The sequence below is a fragment of the Trichechus manatus genome, unplaced genomic scaffold, assembly GCF_000243295.1.
Source record: "Trichechus manatus latirostris isolate Lorelei unplaced genomic scaffold, TriManLat1.0 scaffold00021, whole genome shotgun sequence".
Taxonomy (NCBI): domain Eukaryota; kingdom Metazoa; phylum Chordata; class Mammalia; order Sirenia; family Trichechidae; genus Trichechus; species Trichechus manatus.
Window position 1 is genome coordinate 1,176,332 of NW_004443957.1, and position 18,072 is coordinate 1,194,403.

The following is an 18,072-nucleotide window of genomic DNA, read 5'->3' on the forward strand; positions in this document are numbered from 1 at the left end:
TCACTTGGCTTCCATTAAGATAGTCTTTCTAGTTCTTCTACATTTCTAACAGTTTTTCCTCAGTGTCCCTAGAGGTTCCTCTTTCTTAGTTGATACAACCACATGTTCTACAATCTATACTCTCTTCTTACTCTCCGCATTTGCTCTGAGATAGCTCATTCACTCTCAAAACTTAATTACAACTGATTTCTTGATGACTAACATCTTAATCTCCAGCATAGCCCTCTTTTTTAGCACAATTATATACACTTATCTATGTGTATGCACTATATACGTATGTGTGCTTTAAGTATATATTATATATAAATTTATTGAGCAGATATTATGTACAACGCATTGTTCAAGATATTCTAGTTATAGTATTCCTAATCCCTATAAAACAGACATTGAAAACCCCATTTGACAAGGGCAGACGCTGAAGGTCACATAGTGGAGTAACGTGTGCAAGGTCATCAAACCAGTATGGTGAAACTGCCTACAATATCCACCACGATGTATGGCTGACACTTCAATTTTTACAATTTCAAAATTAAATTCAATCTCTTTTCCTGAATTTCAGCAAGATCTTCTTGTTGTTGTATTAGCACTTCCCAGTTGTCCAAACTGGAACATTTAAATTAATCCTGAGTCTTCATTCTCCTTGAATACCTGAATGCAATTCACCCACAAATCCTATTAATCCAATTCATTGTCAAATACTATTAATTTCTCCACTAAAGCATTTTCATGTTTATCACTTTCTCTCCATCACTACTTTCACGGCTCTTGGCATCATCTTCCATACAGACTGCATCAGTGGTCTCTATTCGTTACTGCCTGCTCTTACTCTTGTCCAGCTCCACATTATTACGAACACATCTTTCCAAAAGATTGCACTTAATCTGCTTCTTCAAATTTCCAGAGGATTCCTCGAATTTGTTACCCTGAGATAATAATCTTTAAACCTTAAACCAAAAATATCCTCTGCCATTTTTTGTAAACCAAAAAATATTTTCACTTAATTAGTAAAGAATGTCTGCCTTGAGCATCATGCTGTTTTAAGAGCTATCTATATGGGATCAAACAGATAATGGCAACTCAAAACGTTAGATAGGAAACTTAGGGGGCAGTGAGTTTATGTTAATGGGGGACAAACAATTTGGAAAAGGAAGGTGAGAATGGTTGCACTGCAGGAAGAATGTAACCAATGTTACTGAATTGTACATGTAGAAATTGTTAAATTGGTGTATGTTCTGCTGTGTATGTTCTCAACAACAATAGCAAAAAATAAAATAAATTTTTAAAAAATTTCCAGAGGATTGTCACTGCCTATGTTAAGGTATCAACTTCTTAGCATGGTATACAAGACCTTTACAATTTCGACTTGGTTTAGCTTTTATCTCTAGTAATCTCCAGTCACATCCTGGAAGGCATCTTTTGTTACAGTCATATTGAATTACTTAGTCTTCAGAGATTTCACTCTTACATACTTTTGCTTTGTCTTTCTGTCTAGAATGCCTTTTCCCAGTTGATGTATCCCAAGAGCTCCTATTCAACAGTTTGGAACCAACCTAAATGTCACCTCTTCTTTTAGTCTTCTCTGACTCACCTCATCCAATTTAATTTTTCTTTCATTTTTTTTCCCAGAGTATTTAATACACACCACCACCATAAATGTAGCATAATTTCATATTCCATTCACTGACTTAACTGTGAATTCAATTATTACTGAACTGTACAAAATTTGGCATTTTTTTGCTCTGTATAAGCCAGATTTTATTGAGTAATATACTTATCATGATCAAAGAGAAATCCTTTCTAATTAAATACGTTACCCAAATGACCTGAGAAGATTATAGAATTTTCAAACAAGGCTACTTTTTCTTAAAAGAATGATTTATTTGATTCTTAAAAGTACTCAAAAATTCAAACTCAATTATGAAGTAAATGCTATGCTGTAACAGAAAATAATCCAAATAAAATACTAGGAAGGAGTCTTTCTTACCTTTATTCTTCCCAACTCAAACTGGAAAACATTGGGACTTGTAGCCTGTGCAAAAACTGCAGGAAATAGTTTTGTACTTGGCTCCACCTTTTTAAGCAAATGAATTTAATGTTAGTAAAGTCAGCAAGGCAAAGAAAATATGTTTTCTTTGTAACAACTAAGGAACAAATTACAGAAGATGATCAGAGACTTTTCCTTTCCCTCATATAGAAATCCTCTTTGAATCACTCAATAATTATTTCATTACTATATGAACATTTTTAAAGGAATGCACACTCTGTTAATTCTGAAGGACTTAAGACACTGTTACTATTCAAACAGAAATAAGAATACATAACAAAGTTATTTATCTTTCATTTTCTTCTAATTTTTAATTTACTTCTAATTTACTTTTGGATCTTACAAAATGTGTTTCCCTTTAATGAGAGAATTTTTTTTTTTCTCCTTATAAGCGTGATGGCATCAATGGACACATTACCTGGTAATATGTGCTCAATTCCTTGCCATTAGCCGTGAACGTGAGCAACCCACTGGCAGCATCCACCACACAGCCAATCTCCAATCCATTATTGTTCCGTCCCTGCCCAGGGCTCATACTCTCACCCGCACACACCATATAGCAGTTGCTGCGTTTGATGCTGAATTTAAAAAAAAATTTACTTTTGTACACCCACAAATATACTAGAAAGCATGTATATTTTGCAAACTAAACCTAAATTATGCTGCGCAAGCAACAAGCTCATGCTGTAATGGGACAAGTGCACAATGGGCCCAATTCCGTGACTCTTAGCAAAACTCCATTGACGTCAGCAGAAATTCTGAATCAGGTCTTACACGTCTCTAAATTTCACACCTAATGGAGACATGTCAACAAGTTTGAACCAAGTAAAAACTGACCTGCACTTTTCCTCAAAAAAACTCAAACCAAACTGGACCTTTTTCTGAGGTTCAAAAAAGTTTAACTATTAAACAATCTTCAAAATCTGTAATTTTCATTCTCATGGTTTTTACACTTGCTCTGAGATGAGATGCATTAGTTTCCAAACACTTATCAAAGTATTTAGACAAGTTCTACATCAGTCATTCCATATATTAAACATTTGGCTAAAATGAATGCCCCTTTATGGAAATTCCCAGCGATCTGTTATGAGAGACCAAACCCATTCTGTTGAGTAGATCCCGACTCATGGCAACCCCATGTGGTACAGTAGAACTGCTCCATAGGGTTGTCTTAGCTGTGATCTTTATAGAAGCTGATCACCAGGCCTTTCTTCTATGGTGCCGCTGGGTGGGATCGAACCGTAAACCTTTAGGTTAGTAGTCAAGCGCAATTCATTTGTGCCACCAGAAGCAGTGGTATTAACAAAACTGCACCTGATTTTAACCCTCACCAAAACTTTCACCAGAGATTGTAACAAAGTTAAGTGACTTCAGCTTCGCTTCCATTCCCTTTCTCTGCCGCTATATAGTGAAGTACTAATGAGAATAGCAAAAAAAAAAAAAAAAAAGGCCAAATACAGGCAAACCGGTGTTAAAGAACAGGAGTTTGGGATAAAGTTGGTTTCTGTATAGTCAAAAGTCAGCTGTGTTTCTTTGTACAACTTACATAAGATTCAACAATCCCTCTCTATCCTTTACTTACTACATCAAAATCATCTATCTGTTACCCTACCCCTCTACTGAGTCATTTTCTTACACTGTCGCCATCTCTGAAAATCAAACGCATCCCTCGAGGAATTTCCTAGAGACTGGTTGTTCTTGGTCCCATTCTGAAATAAAGCACTCTTCACTCAGGATTTTTGCTAGGGCCATGATTTGAAGCTCAAGACTCATGATGTTTCAAGTATTACAACCTGAAGGCAGGACAGTGAGTTTCCCCATCACCAAAAACGAGGGTGCAGGTACAGAGGAAAAGCAACATCATGGCAGGCTCATTCTATAAGGCCTGTCACAGCAGATCAGGGAGGATGCGTGGGCACAAAAGGTGGATGTGAAAGCTAAGATCTTCTCTTGTCTCATTCTGCAAGGAAGATAGCCTTCTTCACTTTTTTGAAGGTTTGGTTTGAGTTTGGTTTGTCTTATAAATGAAGAAGGATGGCACAGAAAGTTTAACTGACTTACCCAAAGCCACACAGCGAGTCAATGGCAAAGCTGAGGAAAGAACCCACTGCTCCTCAGTCTGAGTACAAATGCGTACACCTAATCTAAACTATTAGCCCACATTGACTTCACTGTTTTTCTCCCAACCACATAACCAGTTCCCAAGATACATATCAGACCACACAGTAAATGCCTCTTATTACCCCTCTCTAATTCATAAAACAAAGGTTAAGTATTGGTAACCCAAGTTGTTAGTCATGTACAATAGTTATTACCCAAAAAGGATGCACTGCTCTTACTTGACAATGGTTTTGACTTCTAATATATTCAGATTCTTTACTGGTTTGTATGAGTAACAGAAAGGACATTGACATTAATGGCTGGATTTTATTTCTCCTATAAATAGAAATATTATGCTAGGCAAGGAATCCAAGACAAAAAATTATCTAGATTTACCAACATTTTTATCAGATTTCATTCATGTAAAAAATTGACAAAAACCAACCTTTCATGCACTTTTCCTTTTTCATCTCCTAGAGTAACGGTTACTGTACGAACTCTGTCCAAGTCAAAGCCTGTATCATACTGATGGAAATCTGACGTAATCCAGCCCACCCAGACGTTAGCAGGTTCTTGTCCAGGAAAGACTCTCACAGAGTAATAGTACTGTCAAAAGAACAAGACCAAAGTGTTGGCAAAGAAAAAAACCACAAAACAACTTTGATTTGTAAGGTTAACTGTTGTCAGACTCTTTGAATTACCTAAGAACATATTTCTTGTTAAAATCATTTGGCCTAATTAAAATGTTATAGGCACAAAAGACTGACACTGCAAAATGAGAACAATCCTTTGACAGAGGATTTAAATTAAATCAGAAATAATGGGAAAGAGAGAAAGACATCTATCTGAGGAAACATGCTAAATAATTTGACGCTTTTCATATTCCCAAGTATGTATGCATGTATGTATATGTGTGAATGTATGTGTATATGTGTGTATACACACATGTACGTATACACACACACATCTAATGTACTGATGTAATAAAATTATCATCACATTGTGCAGATAAGCCTCAAATTCTTCAAGCTTGCACGAGAACACTAATCTACGCTAGAAGTTTTCATACCTGCCACTCACCTCCTTGAATGTGGTCTGCCTTGCCTATGTCTGACATACAGTATTTCGATACCTTAAAAGCATTTTGAAATAGTTCAGTTATAATATAAGAAAGTCAAACTCAAACATGGAGCATTCTACAAGGGACACAGATATATTTGTTTCCATTTGACATTTTAGGAGAAGTAGTTATGAAAAAATTTTAATGGCAGACAGCAAAACTTGATCTCTAATAAAGTATGATACACGATCTTCTTTTAGACACATCACTAACGTGAAGGAAATTACATGTACTTGGAAAAGTCATGTGTAAAATTAAAATTCTGTCAAGAAACAAGACAGCAAAATCAAGATTATAGGTGTCATTAAGGACAAGTATCTTAAAGTAGTTATCTTATTGATACCTGTGTACAGTATGTGTGGGTGTATATTCAACTTTCCAGCCCTAAAAATATATCTAAAAAATGTAAGCTAAAAATTATTTTTAAAATAAACTTGCTAAATATGATGACTCAAAGTGAACTATTCAAAATGTAAAGCATAATAACTGAAAAACAAAAATAAATGATAAATACTGCAACCTCATACCGTGGACGTTTGCATCAAGTAATCATAGTCATCCCGATCATCTGCAAGGACATCTTCAGTAAGTCTTGCAGAATGGCTTGTACTGTAATCTGGTTTTGTTCTTCTAAGCAAAAATCTGAAATTATTAGAGGACTAGGAATAAGCAGTGTTAAAATGCTCTGCCTACTTCAAACTTGAGCATAAAATCAGTTCTATAAGGTGGCTTTCAACTGGGGATATTTGGCAATGTCTGAAGACAATTTTGGTTGTTAGGGGGAGGGTGCTATTGGTATCTAGTGAGTAGAAGCCAGGGATGCTTCTAAACATCGTACAATGCACAAGACAGCCCCTGTAACAAAATTATCTGGTTCCAAGTGTTAATAATGCTGAGATTGAGAAACCTTGGTTTAACACAAGAAAATATTCTAAAGTAACCTGTCTTCTTATCCATAAAAAGTATCATTTATAGAGATACTCAGTAAGTGTCAACAAAGAATGTAAATATAGATATCTTTAAAAGTAATTATCGGGTTAGATTATATCAGTGCTAACAAATTAGATGGCCAAGAGGTTCCACATTTTTTCCTATAGACTACTTCACACATACACACACATACACACAAAGGAGGGGGAAGAGGAAGAACAAATTAACATTGGGAAATCCCTGACTTTCAACTGTAACCCTCCCGACACAATAACTAAACTTTCAAAATCATACTGCATTATATTAGTGACCTTTGTTTCAGACGAGAGGGCTTTTCTTGAGCATAATCTTTGTGGTTATTAAACTCCGATTTTGTAGCTTCTTTTTCTTTGTCAACCCGATCTGGCACCAGATGGCCATGAGCTGTCTTCATTAGAACCTCAAAGTCAGAATCTGCATCATAATCTTCCAGGTCATTCTTGGGCCCAAAGAGGCTGGCCCCGGGTAGTCCTCCTGCAGCAGTCTTGGAGAAGACCTCTGCACACTCGATTGGCATGCTCAGACGATAAAACATGATATCAGTGCTGCTGTTCTGTGACCCAAAAGACTTCTGAGTCACCTTTAAACATGGGGAACTGTCTATGGTGCCATCTATTCTGGTCACCTACCAAATGAAAAAGCAATAGTTTAAATTCTAATTACCATTGTCTATTTCTAGATTCTAAAGATGACTAACATACAACACGCTTTCAGAATCCCAAACATGGCCTACATATGACATCATTTTGTAAAAGAGATGATCAAACCTAGAGATCACAAATATATTCACAGTTTTGCTTCTAACTCAAAAGATGGTTTGGGAAATGCATATACAATTATACACAGTCAGATTGGGCCTGACAAACTATATAAAAAGGAAATTCATTATTCATAATCAGTATAATCAGCTACTGATAAAGTACCTAGTACCAGAGGCTAATCATGCTTAGATCCCACATCTGTGAAACACTATAGAGTATCCATTTTAAATAAGTTACAATAATTGTACCAGTAGGAACTCCCATATATAAAGATAACCCACTTCTGGTTTTTGGCAACAGTCTAATTTTTAAAGAAAAAGCAAACCTCAATATGTTCATGGTTTGATGGAACTTGAAGAAATTGAGGAAGCCTCTTGCTTAGCCACATGGTAATATCCCTATTTGTATTCACTGCAAATGGTTCATAGCCCTCTTGTAAGCCACAGACAGTGAAATATTTCAAGGTGCTGACATCCTTTCCAAAGTTCATCCTGCCCACCTGAGCCACACCAAGGCTACATGCAGGTATGAATCCTGGGAAGAAAAAGAAAAATCCAAATCTTCAGTATCATTAATACGAAATTCTGCTAGTACGGAATTACCAAAAGTATTGCTCTGGAACTCTTACCTTTGTGAAAGACATCACCCTTAACTGAAAAAATAGTGTATTAAAGACAGCACTGAAATTAAGTATTAAATGTAAGGATCAGAAGAACCGTACTTGATCTTGCCATTATAATTTACTAGTTGTGGGCCCCAGGTAAGTTATCTCTCATCCTCAACTTCTGTAAAATGAGATATTGCTATGCAGCCATTGTCCTCCAGATCCTAGAAAGTCCAATCAAAGAAGGAAATCCCCATCCTACAGCCCCTTTGCTCAGGAATGCATGTGACTGTCTTATACACAGAAAGTAAGAAGTGACTGACAAAGGGGTGTTTGTCATTGCCTTGTTCTTCCATCCAGCTGAAGAATTTCACAGGACAAAACCAAACGCATTATGAGCTATAGATCTTCTCATACACACACACACATATATGCTTAGATCTAGTGTATTCCAGAAAAAGGCAAAATTTTCTTCAAAGATCAAAAGCAGCTAGCTATCAATGGATGAAACCTTTACAAATTATACACACACACACACACACACACACATACATATGTATGCTCAGATCTAGTGTGTGTATATATATATATATGTATGGCATAGAGTTTGAAATTTACTTCAAGATAGAAAAGTAGCAACTTCAGCTTCACACCCCCAACTCTTAACCCTCCAAGAAGATACATGGCAATATCCACAAATACACTAAAACCTGCAAAAGCCAGAATCTGTGTAAGGCAGAAACCCGTCAGAGAAGGAAAACTCAAATATTCTCTGCTAAAACAAGCGATAGAAAAGTAGTAAGACTGTACCCTGTCAAAGGTGGAAAACTTGTGAGGCCCAGAAAAACGAGTCAGTCCCGTTGAGTTCTGGCTCTCACACTGTAGTTGTTAAAGTCCTCCTGAAACACCTCCATCTGTCCCTTTCCCTGTGATGTTCACTACCATTGTAGGTTAAGCTGAGCAATGCACATCTAACCCAAATAATTATAATATAAAGTTGAACGAGTCAGTTAAAGTAAACAAGAAAGTAAATCAAAAGGTTATAAGCAATAGGGGGAAAAACCCAATAAAATAATTTAATAAACCAGTCTAATGCGTGGCGGGGTTAGAAAATCTATCAAATAAAATAGGAAATTATAGTAACTATGTTTATTGTTTCCTTGAGTTCTTTGGAATGAATTGTCTCTGACAGGAAGAGGAGATGATGTAATTTTGTGGGGTGGGAAATTTTCTATATAATCTTCTTTTCTTTATATACCATTTTATACAAAAGTTCAAGTAGTCAGCACGATAAACAAAATGAGTATTAGAATGTAGACTAAAATTGGAGGATCTAACTTGTAGATCAAAAATGTAGTCCCCATGAAGTGGTGGATCCTATGAATAAGACAAAAATTTTCACATTGATAATTGCAGTTTGCTCCACCTAGGGCTTCGAACCCAGTTCATTCCAGTCTGAACCCCTGCTGAGAATGTGCATGTCTAACATGTTCCCAGGCGATGCCAACACTTCTGGTTAGGGACCAATTATGAGAACAGCTAGTAGAGCAGTGGTTCTCAAAATGTATTATACATAAGAATGACCAGGCGATCTTGTTAAACTAGATTTTGATTCAGTATATCTGGGGTGGAAATTGAAATTCTCAGCAGAGGTTCGAACTGCAATGAACCAGTTCGAAGCCCTAGCTCTACCACTATGATTTATACTTCTTCCATTGTTGAAATTAATGGAAGTTAAAGCAATGTATAACCCCCAAAATAGTATAAAGCAGTTAAAAAATTACAACCAGTAATTCATAATGATTCCACCCAGTTTGTATTCATCAGTATATATCCAAATGAATAGTTGTGTAATGATGCTACCAGCCAGGAAACAAGAATGTGCTCAGCTGTGTTCAAGGAAGTGTGAAGGATGAGTTTCTAGTTAAAACCAAAAAACTACAGCTGTGTCTGCAGCTGTGCCAGCTCTTAAAGCAGTAGTCAAGAAAGTTGTTTTAAACAATTGTCCACAAAGGAAAAAAAGGGTAGATAAATACAACAGACCTGAGACAGCTTAAACCATATCAGCAAAATTGGAAAATCTAACATCCGTTTGACATGAACTAGGGAATACCAAAATAGAAACACATTCTCAGATGGTAAACATCTGTTTCTTTCTATTTACTTTATTTGTGAAAGGAGTTCCTACTTGTTATGTATTGAACTGTGTCCCCTCAAAATGTGTGTCAACTTGGCTAGGCCATGATTCCCAGTATTGTGTGATTGTCCACCATTTTGACACCTGATGTGATTATCCTATGTGTTGCAAATCCTAATTTCTATGATGTTAATGAGGCAGGACTCAATCTACAGGAGTAGGCTGTATCTTGAGTCAATCTCTTTTGAGATATAAAAGGGAGAATCAAGTAGAGAAGAGAGGGACCTCCTACTACCAAGAAAGAAGAGCTGGGAGTGGAGTGCATCCTTCAGACCCAGGGTCCCTGCGCTGAGAAGGTTCCAGATCAGGGGAAAATCGATGACAAGGATCTTCCCCCAGAGCCAACGGAGAGACAGAAAGCCTTCCCCTGGAGCTGGCACCCTGAATTCCGACATCTAGCCTCCTAAACTGTGAGAGAATAAACTTCTGTTTGTTAAAGCCATCCACTTACAATATTTCTGTTATAGCAGCACTAGATAACTAAGACACTATCCTATAAACAAAATTGTTGGCTATGTGTAAAAATCTGCATAATAGACACTGGGCTGTTTGTCATATTAATATCTGTACTTTTCTATGTGTTTGGAATACATTCAGTTAAAAAATTAAATAACTAGTGATATGCACAAATATATGTTTCCTAAACTGTTCATATGTTTATAGTCTTAGAATACTGATTTGACAATACCTACTGCCGTCGAGTCAGTTCCAACTCATAGAGACCCCATAGAGTTTCCAAGCCTGTAAATCTCTATGGAAGCAGACTGCCACATCTTTCTCCCACAGAGATGCTGGTGGTTTCGAACCACTGATCTTTTGGTTAGCAGTAGATTCCTTTAACCACTTCACCACCAGCGTTCAAAAAGTATAGTTTTTTTTTTTCCATGAAATGTAATATTACTCAGCCTTTGAAAACCAAACTTTAAAGGTACATTGATATATAAGAAAATATTCACAGTAAATACTATTTGAACAAACATATAATAAATGGCTTATTGTTAAAGATATGAAAACTCCAGTTTTTTTTTCTTTTTTTTTTTTTCACCAGAAAAGGTTCAGAGTAGTGGGATTTTTAACATCTGTTATTCTCTTTTTTTAATGTTTTTCAGTATGACAAATTTTCTTCAATAAATATGCATTTGATTATGAGAATAAGTGATAGCTTTCATAAAAGAACCATTCATTTAATAAAATGAAATATACCTACACTGTTCTCATATAAAAATTCGTAAGAGTGATGTGGACATAAAATGACCCAAACAGCATATTCTGTAGTTATAACACTCAAAGCTGGTGCGTATTTGATGATATCAGTACCAGAATTCATGGAAATAAAATTAAACTAGTATAAGATTTATGGAGTGCAATTTGGCAGGATGCATTAAGAAACTTTCAACCATTCGTTTACTTATTTGATAAAAAATTACTGAGCAGCTATCTCATGCCAGAAACTTCATAAGTATGCTATGCTAATTTTTTTTACAGCAACTTACAAAAGTACTTCGCGGGGGAGGGCGCAGTTGGCAAACAAACTTAGAAGGCCTATGTTACTTGCATAAAAATACGGTCCAATCTTTCGAATTTTTCAAATTTTTGACAAGAATGTATTGCTTTAAGGAGCCCTTATGGCACAGCGGTTAAGTGCTCAGCTGCTAACCAAAACGGCTGGCAATTTGAACTCACCAACCACTCCATGGGAGAAACATTTGGCAATCTGCTTCTGAAAGGATTACAGTTGTGGAAACCCTATAGGGAAGTTCTACTCTGTCCTAAACAATCTCTATGAGTTGCAATCAACTCCATGGTAATGGGTATATATTACTTTCATAATAAATAAATACATACAACCCTTTCATTAGTTTGCAGCAGTTATTACAGATGGTATTTTTATTGCTTTAATGTTTTGGTCCCCTTTAAAGTAAGTAGTAGTTAGCATATGTTTTTTCTCTTTTTTGAATTTAAATGAGTAGAATTTAAATGTAAAAATCAAATCAGATTCTGACTTCTGAAGACATGGTTTTAGTAGTTGCTATCATAATTTCTGAACAACATAAATGGCGACCATACACATGGACCTCGGCAGATGGAATACACCAGAATCATATCAACTACATCTGTGGAGAGATGATGGATAAGTTCAATATTGTCAGTCAGAACAAGGCCAGGGATGACTGTGGAACAGACCTTCAATTGCTCATATGCAAGTTCAAGTTGAAGCTGGAGAAAATTTAAACGAGTCCATGAGAGCCAAAATGACCTTGAGTATATCCCATTTGAATTTAGAGATCATTCAAAAATAGAATTGACACACTGAACACTAATGACCAAAGACCAGATGAGTTGTGGGATGACACAAAGGACATCACACGTGAAGAAAACAAAAGGTCATTAAAAAGACAGATAAGAAAAGAAAAAAAAAAAGACCAAAATAGATGTCAGAAGAGACTCTGACTTGCTCTTGAACATAGAATAGCTAAAGCAAATGGAAGAAATGATCAAGTAAAAGAACTGAACAGATTTCAAAGGGAGGCTTAAGAAGACAAATAAAGTATTACAATGAAATGTGCAAAGACCTGGAGTTAGAAAACCAAAAGGGAATAACACGCTCAGCATTTCTCAAGCTGAAAGAACCGAAGAAAAAATTCAAGTTTCAAGTTACAATATTGAAGAGTTCTACGGGCAAAAAATTGAATGACTCAGGAGAGATCAAAAGAAGACAGAAGGAATACACAAAGTCACTGTACCAAAAAGAACTGGTCGACATTCAGTCATTTCAGGAGGTAGCATATGATCAAGAACTGATGGTACTTAAGGAAGAAGTCCAAGTTGCACTGAAGGCATTGGAGAAAAACAAGGCTCCATGAATTGATGGAATACCAATGGAGATGTTTCAACAAACAGATGCAGTGTTAGAAGCACTCACTCATCTATGCCAAGAAATTTGGAAGATAGCTACCTGGCAAACACCAGGAAGAGAGCCACACTAGTGCCAATTCCAAAGAAAGGTGATTCAAAAGAATGCAGAAATTACCGAACAATATCATTAATATTACATGCAAGTAAAGTTATGCTGAAGAAAATTCAAAACCGTTGCAGTAGTATATCAACAGGGAACTGCCAGAAATTCAAGTTGGATTCAGCAGAGGATGTGGAATAAGGGATATCACTGCTAATGTCAGATGGATCTTGTCTGAAAGCAGAGAATACCAGAAAGACATTTACCTGTGTTTTATTGACTACACAAAGGCATTCTACTGTGTGGATTGTTACAAATTATGGATAACATTGTGAAGAATGGGGATTCCAAAACACTTAACTGTGTTCATGCGGAACCTGTACATAGACAAGAGGCAGTCATTCCAACAGAACAAGGGGATACTGCATGGTTTAAAATTAGGAAAGGTGTGCATCAGAGTTGTATCCTTTCACCATGCATATTCAATCTGTATGCTGAGCAAATAATCCTAGAAACTGGACTATATGAAAAAGAAAGCAACGTTAGGATTGGAGGAAGACTTATTAAAAACCTGCAATATGCAGATGACACAACCTTGCTTGCTGAAAGTGAAGGGGACTTGAAGCACTTACTCATGAAGAGCAAAGACCACAGCCTTCAGTAATGGATTATACCTCCACATAAAGACAACAAAAATCCTCACAACTGGACCAATAAGCAACATCATGATAAACGGACAAAATATTGAAGTTGTCAAGGATTTCAGTTTACTTCAATCCGTAATCAACATCCAAGGAAGCAGCAGTCAAGAAATCAAACAATATATTTCATTGGGCAAATCTCCTGCAAAAGACCTCTTTAAAGAGTTAAAAAGTAAAGATGTCACCTTGAGGACTAAGATGTGCCTGACCCAAGCCATAGTATTTTCAATTGCTTCATATGCATGCAAAAGCTGGACAATGAATAAGACCAAGTAACAATGAATTATGGTGTTGGCGAAGAATACTGAATATACCATGGACTGCTAGAAGAATGAACAAATCTGTCTTGGAAGAAATACAGCCAGAATGCTCCTTAGAAGCTAGTATGGCGAGACTTCATTTCACACACTTTGCACATGTCATCAGGAAGGACCAGTCCCTGGAGAAGGACATCATGCTTAGCAAAGTAGGCGGTCAGCAAAAAAGAGGAAGATCCGAGGTTGAGCCAACATGGTGCTAAGGACAGAAGCACCATGCTATGCCTCCACAGCAAAGACCCAAAAAACTAAGTAAGACAGAGACAAATGTCAATCCTGGAACCCTAAGCATCTAATGAAGAGATAAAGAATTCAGCCAAGCACCAAATGAAATAAGAAACTGACAGAGAATGGAGAGCTTAAAAACCACTGGGTAATAGAAGAAATCAGAGATGGAATCAAAAAATTCCTAGAATCAAATGAGAATGAAAACATATCATACCAAAACCTTTGGGACACAGCAAAGGCAGTCCTCAGATGTCAATTTATAGCAATAGATGCACACATCAAAAAAGAAGGGACAAAATCAAAACATTAACTACACAACTCAAACAAATAGAGAAGAGCAAAAAAAAAAAAAAAAACCACAGTCACCAGAAGAAAAGAACTAATAAAGATCAGAGCAGAAATAAATGAAATAGAGAATAGAAAAACAATAGAAAGAATCAACAAAACCAAAAGTTGGATCTTTGAAAGTATCAACAAAATCGACAAACCACTGGCCAAACTGACAAAAGAAAAACAGGAGAGGACGCAAATAACCTAAATAAGAAATGAAATGAGGGACATTACAATAGACCCAAGTGAAATAAAAAGGATCATAACAGAGTACTATGAAAAACTATACTCCAACAAATTTGAAAACCTAGAGGAAATAGACAAATTTCTAGAAACACGTTACCTACCCAAACTAATACAAAATGATGTTGAAAATCTGAACAGACACATAACAAGAGAAGAGATTGAACAGGTAATAAAAAAAAAACTCCCCCACCCAAAAGAAAACAAAGTCATAGTGGCTTCACTGGAGAATTCTACCAAATATTCAGAGAAGAGCTTATGCCAGTACTACTCAAACTATTTCAGAACACAGAAAAGGAAGCAATACTTCTGAATTCATTCTATGAAGCCAGCATAATCCTGATACCAAAATCAGGCAAAGACATCAACAAAAAAGAAAATTACAGACCAATATCTCTCATGAATATAGATGCAAAAACTCTCAACAAAATTCTAGCCAACAGAATTCAGCATCTTATCAAAAAAATAATATATCACGACCGAGTAGGATTCATAGCAGGTATGCAAGCATGGTTCAACCTTAGAAAATCAATTAACATAATCCACCACATAAATAAAAGAATTACATGATTATCTCAATCAATGCAGAAAAGGCATTTGACAAAGTCCAACACCCATTCCTGATAAAAACTCTCAATAAAACAGATATAGAGGGGAAAGTTCTCAACATAATAAAGGGCATCTATGCAAAACCAATGGCCAACAACATTCTTAATGGAGAGAGGCTGACAACAGTCCCCTTGAGAACAGGAACAAGACAAGGATGCCCCTTATCACTACTCCTATTTAACATTGTGCTGGAAGTCCTAGCTAGAGTGATAATGCAAGAAAAAGAAATAAACAGCATCCAAATTAGTAATAAAGAAGTAAAACTGTTCCTATTTGTGGATGATATGATACTATACATAGAAAACCCAAAGGACTCCACCAGAAAACTACTGGAACTAATAGAAAGATTTAGCAGAGTAGCAGGATATGAGATAAACATATAAAACTCAATTGTATTCCTATACACCAATAAAGAGAATGATGAAAAGGAAATCAGGAAACAATACCATTTATAATAGCCCCTAAAAAAATAAAACTACAAAACGTTACTGCAAGAAACCGAAAGAGATCTACATAAATGGAAAAACATACCACCCTCATGGATAAGTACATTCAACATTGTGAAAATGACAATTCTATCCAAACCAGTTTACAAATACAATGCAATCCCAATCCAAACACCAACAACATTCTTTAAAGAGATGGAAAAACTAATCATTAACTTTATATGGAAAGGGAAGAAGTCCCAAGAAAGTAAAGCACTACTGAAGAAGAAGAATAAAGTAGGAGGACTTGCACTACTTGACCTCAGAACCAACTATATAGCTACAGTAGTCAAAACAGCCTGGTACAGGTACAATGACAGACACATTGACCAATGGAACAGAATTCAGAGCCCAGATGTAAATCCATCCACCTACGGTCACCAGATCTTTGACAAGGGCCCAAAGTCCATCAAATGTGGAAAAGACAGTCTTTTTAACAAATGGTGCTGGCAAAACTCGATGTCCACCTGTAAAAAATGAAACAAGACCCATACCTCACACCATATACAAAAGCTAATTCAAAATGGGTGGAAGACCTAAACATAAAGCCAAAAACTATAAAGTTTGTAGAAAAAAAAATAGGATCAACACTAGAGGCCCTAACACACGGCATTAACAGGATACAAACCATAACCAACAGCACACAAACTCCAGAAGATAAGCTAGATAACTGGGATCTTCTAAAAATTAAACACTTATGCTCATCAAAAGACTTCACCAAAAGAATAAAAAGAGAACCTACAGATTGGAGAAAAAAACTTGGCTGTTACAAATCAGACAAAGGTCTAATCTCTAAAATCTACAAGAAAATCCAACACCTCTACAACAGAAAGACAAATAGTCCAATTAAAAAATAAGGAAAATAAATGAACAAACACTTCACCAAACAAGACATTAAAGCAGCCAACAGACACATGAGGAAATGCTCGCGATCACTAGCCATTAGAGAAATGCAAATCAAAACCACAATAAGATACCATCTCGCCCTGGCATTACTGGCACAAATCAAAAAAAAAAAGGAAGTAACAAATGTTGGAGAGGCTGCAGGGAGATCGGAACTCTTATGCACTGCTGGCAGGAAGGCAAAATGATACAACCATTTTGGAAAATGATATTCCTTAGAAAGCTAGAAATAGAAATACCATATGATCCAGCAATCCCACTCCTAGGAATATATCCTAGAGAAATAAGAGTTGTCACACGAATACACATTTGCATACCCATGTTCACTGCAGCATTGTTCACAATAGCAAAAAAGATGGAAACCACCTAGATGCCGATCAACAGATGAGCAGATACATAACCTATGGTACATACACACAGTGGAGTATTACACGATGATAAAGAACAACGATGAATCTGGGAAGCATCTCATAACACAGATGAATCTGGAGGGCATTATGCTGAGTGAAATAAGTCAATCACAAAAGAGCAAATATTGTATGAGACCACTACTGTAAAAACTCATGAAAAGGTTTACATACAAAAAGAAACAACCTTTGATGGTTATGAGGGATGGGAGGGGTGGAGATGGAAAAACACTAAAGAGACAATAGATAAGTGGTAACTTTGGTGAAGGGTAAGACAGTACACAATACTGGCGAAGCCAGCACAACTTGTACAAGGCAAGGTCATGGAAGCTCCATAGACATATCCAAACTCCTGATGGACTGAATTGCTGGGCTGAGGGCTGTGGGGACCATGGTCTCAGGGAATATCTAGCTCAATTGGCATAACATTGTTTATAAAGAAAATGTTCTACATTCTACTTTGGTGAGTAGCGTCTGGGGTCTTAAAAGCCTGTAAGCACCCATCTAAGATACTCCACTGGTCTCACTCATTTGGGAGCAAGGAAGAATGAAGAATACTAAAGATACAAGGGAAAGATTAGTCCAAAGGACTAATGCACCACATCTACCATGGCCTCCACCATACTGAGTCCAGCCCATCTAGATGGTGCCTGGCTACCACCACTGACTGCCCTGACAGAGATCACAATAGAGGGTCCCAAACAGAGCTGGAGAAAAAGGTAGAACAAAATTCTAACTCACAAAAACGTCCAGACTTACCAGCCTGACCGAGACTGGAGAAATACCCAAGAATATGGACCCTGGACACATTTTTAACTCACTAATGAAGTCACTCCTGAGATTCATCCTTCAGCCAAAGATTAGACAGGCCTATAAAACAAAACGAGACTAAAGCGTCACAATAGCCCAGGGGCAAGGAATAGAAGGCAGGAGGGGACAAGAAAGCTGATAATAGGGAACCCAAGGTCAACAAGGGAGAGTATTGACATGTCGTGGTGTTGTTAACCAATGTCATAAAACAATATGTGCACTAACTGTTTAATGAGAAACTAGTTTGTTCTGTAAACCTTCATCTAAAGTACAATAAAATAAAATAAA

The 18,072-nt window shown here is 36.6% G+C and overlaps 1 protein-coding gene across 1 annotated transcript in view; it reads right to left on the bottom strand.

Annotated features, from left to right (window-relative positions):
- The window catches only part of RYR2 (ryanodine receptor 2), a 529,910-nt gene that overhangs the window by 239,305 nt on the left and 272,533 nt on the right, over positions 1-18,072 (bottom strand). Inside the window, exons 30-35 of the mRNA XM_023728152.1 lie at positions 7,320-7,528; positions 6,506-6,858; positions 5,792-5,906; positions 4,590-4,750; positions 2,463-2,622; positions 1,985-2,071 (exon numbers count right to left, since the gene is read on the bottom strand). Coding sequence (XP_023583920.1) covers positions 1,985-2,071; positions 2,463-2,622; positions 4,590-4,750; positions 5,792-5,906; positions 6,506-6,858; positions 7,320-7,528 — 1,085 coding nt within the window. The remainder of the gene's footprint in view (positions 1-1,984; positions 2,072-2,462; positions 2,623-4,589; positions 4,751-5,791; positions 5,907-6,505; positions 6,859-7,319; positions 7,529-18,072) is intronic.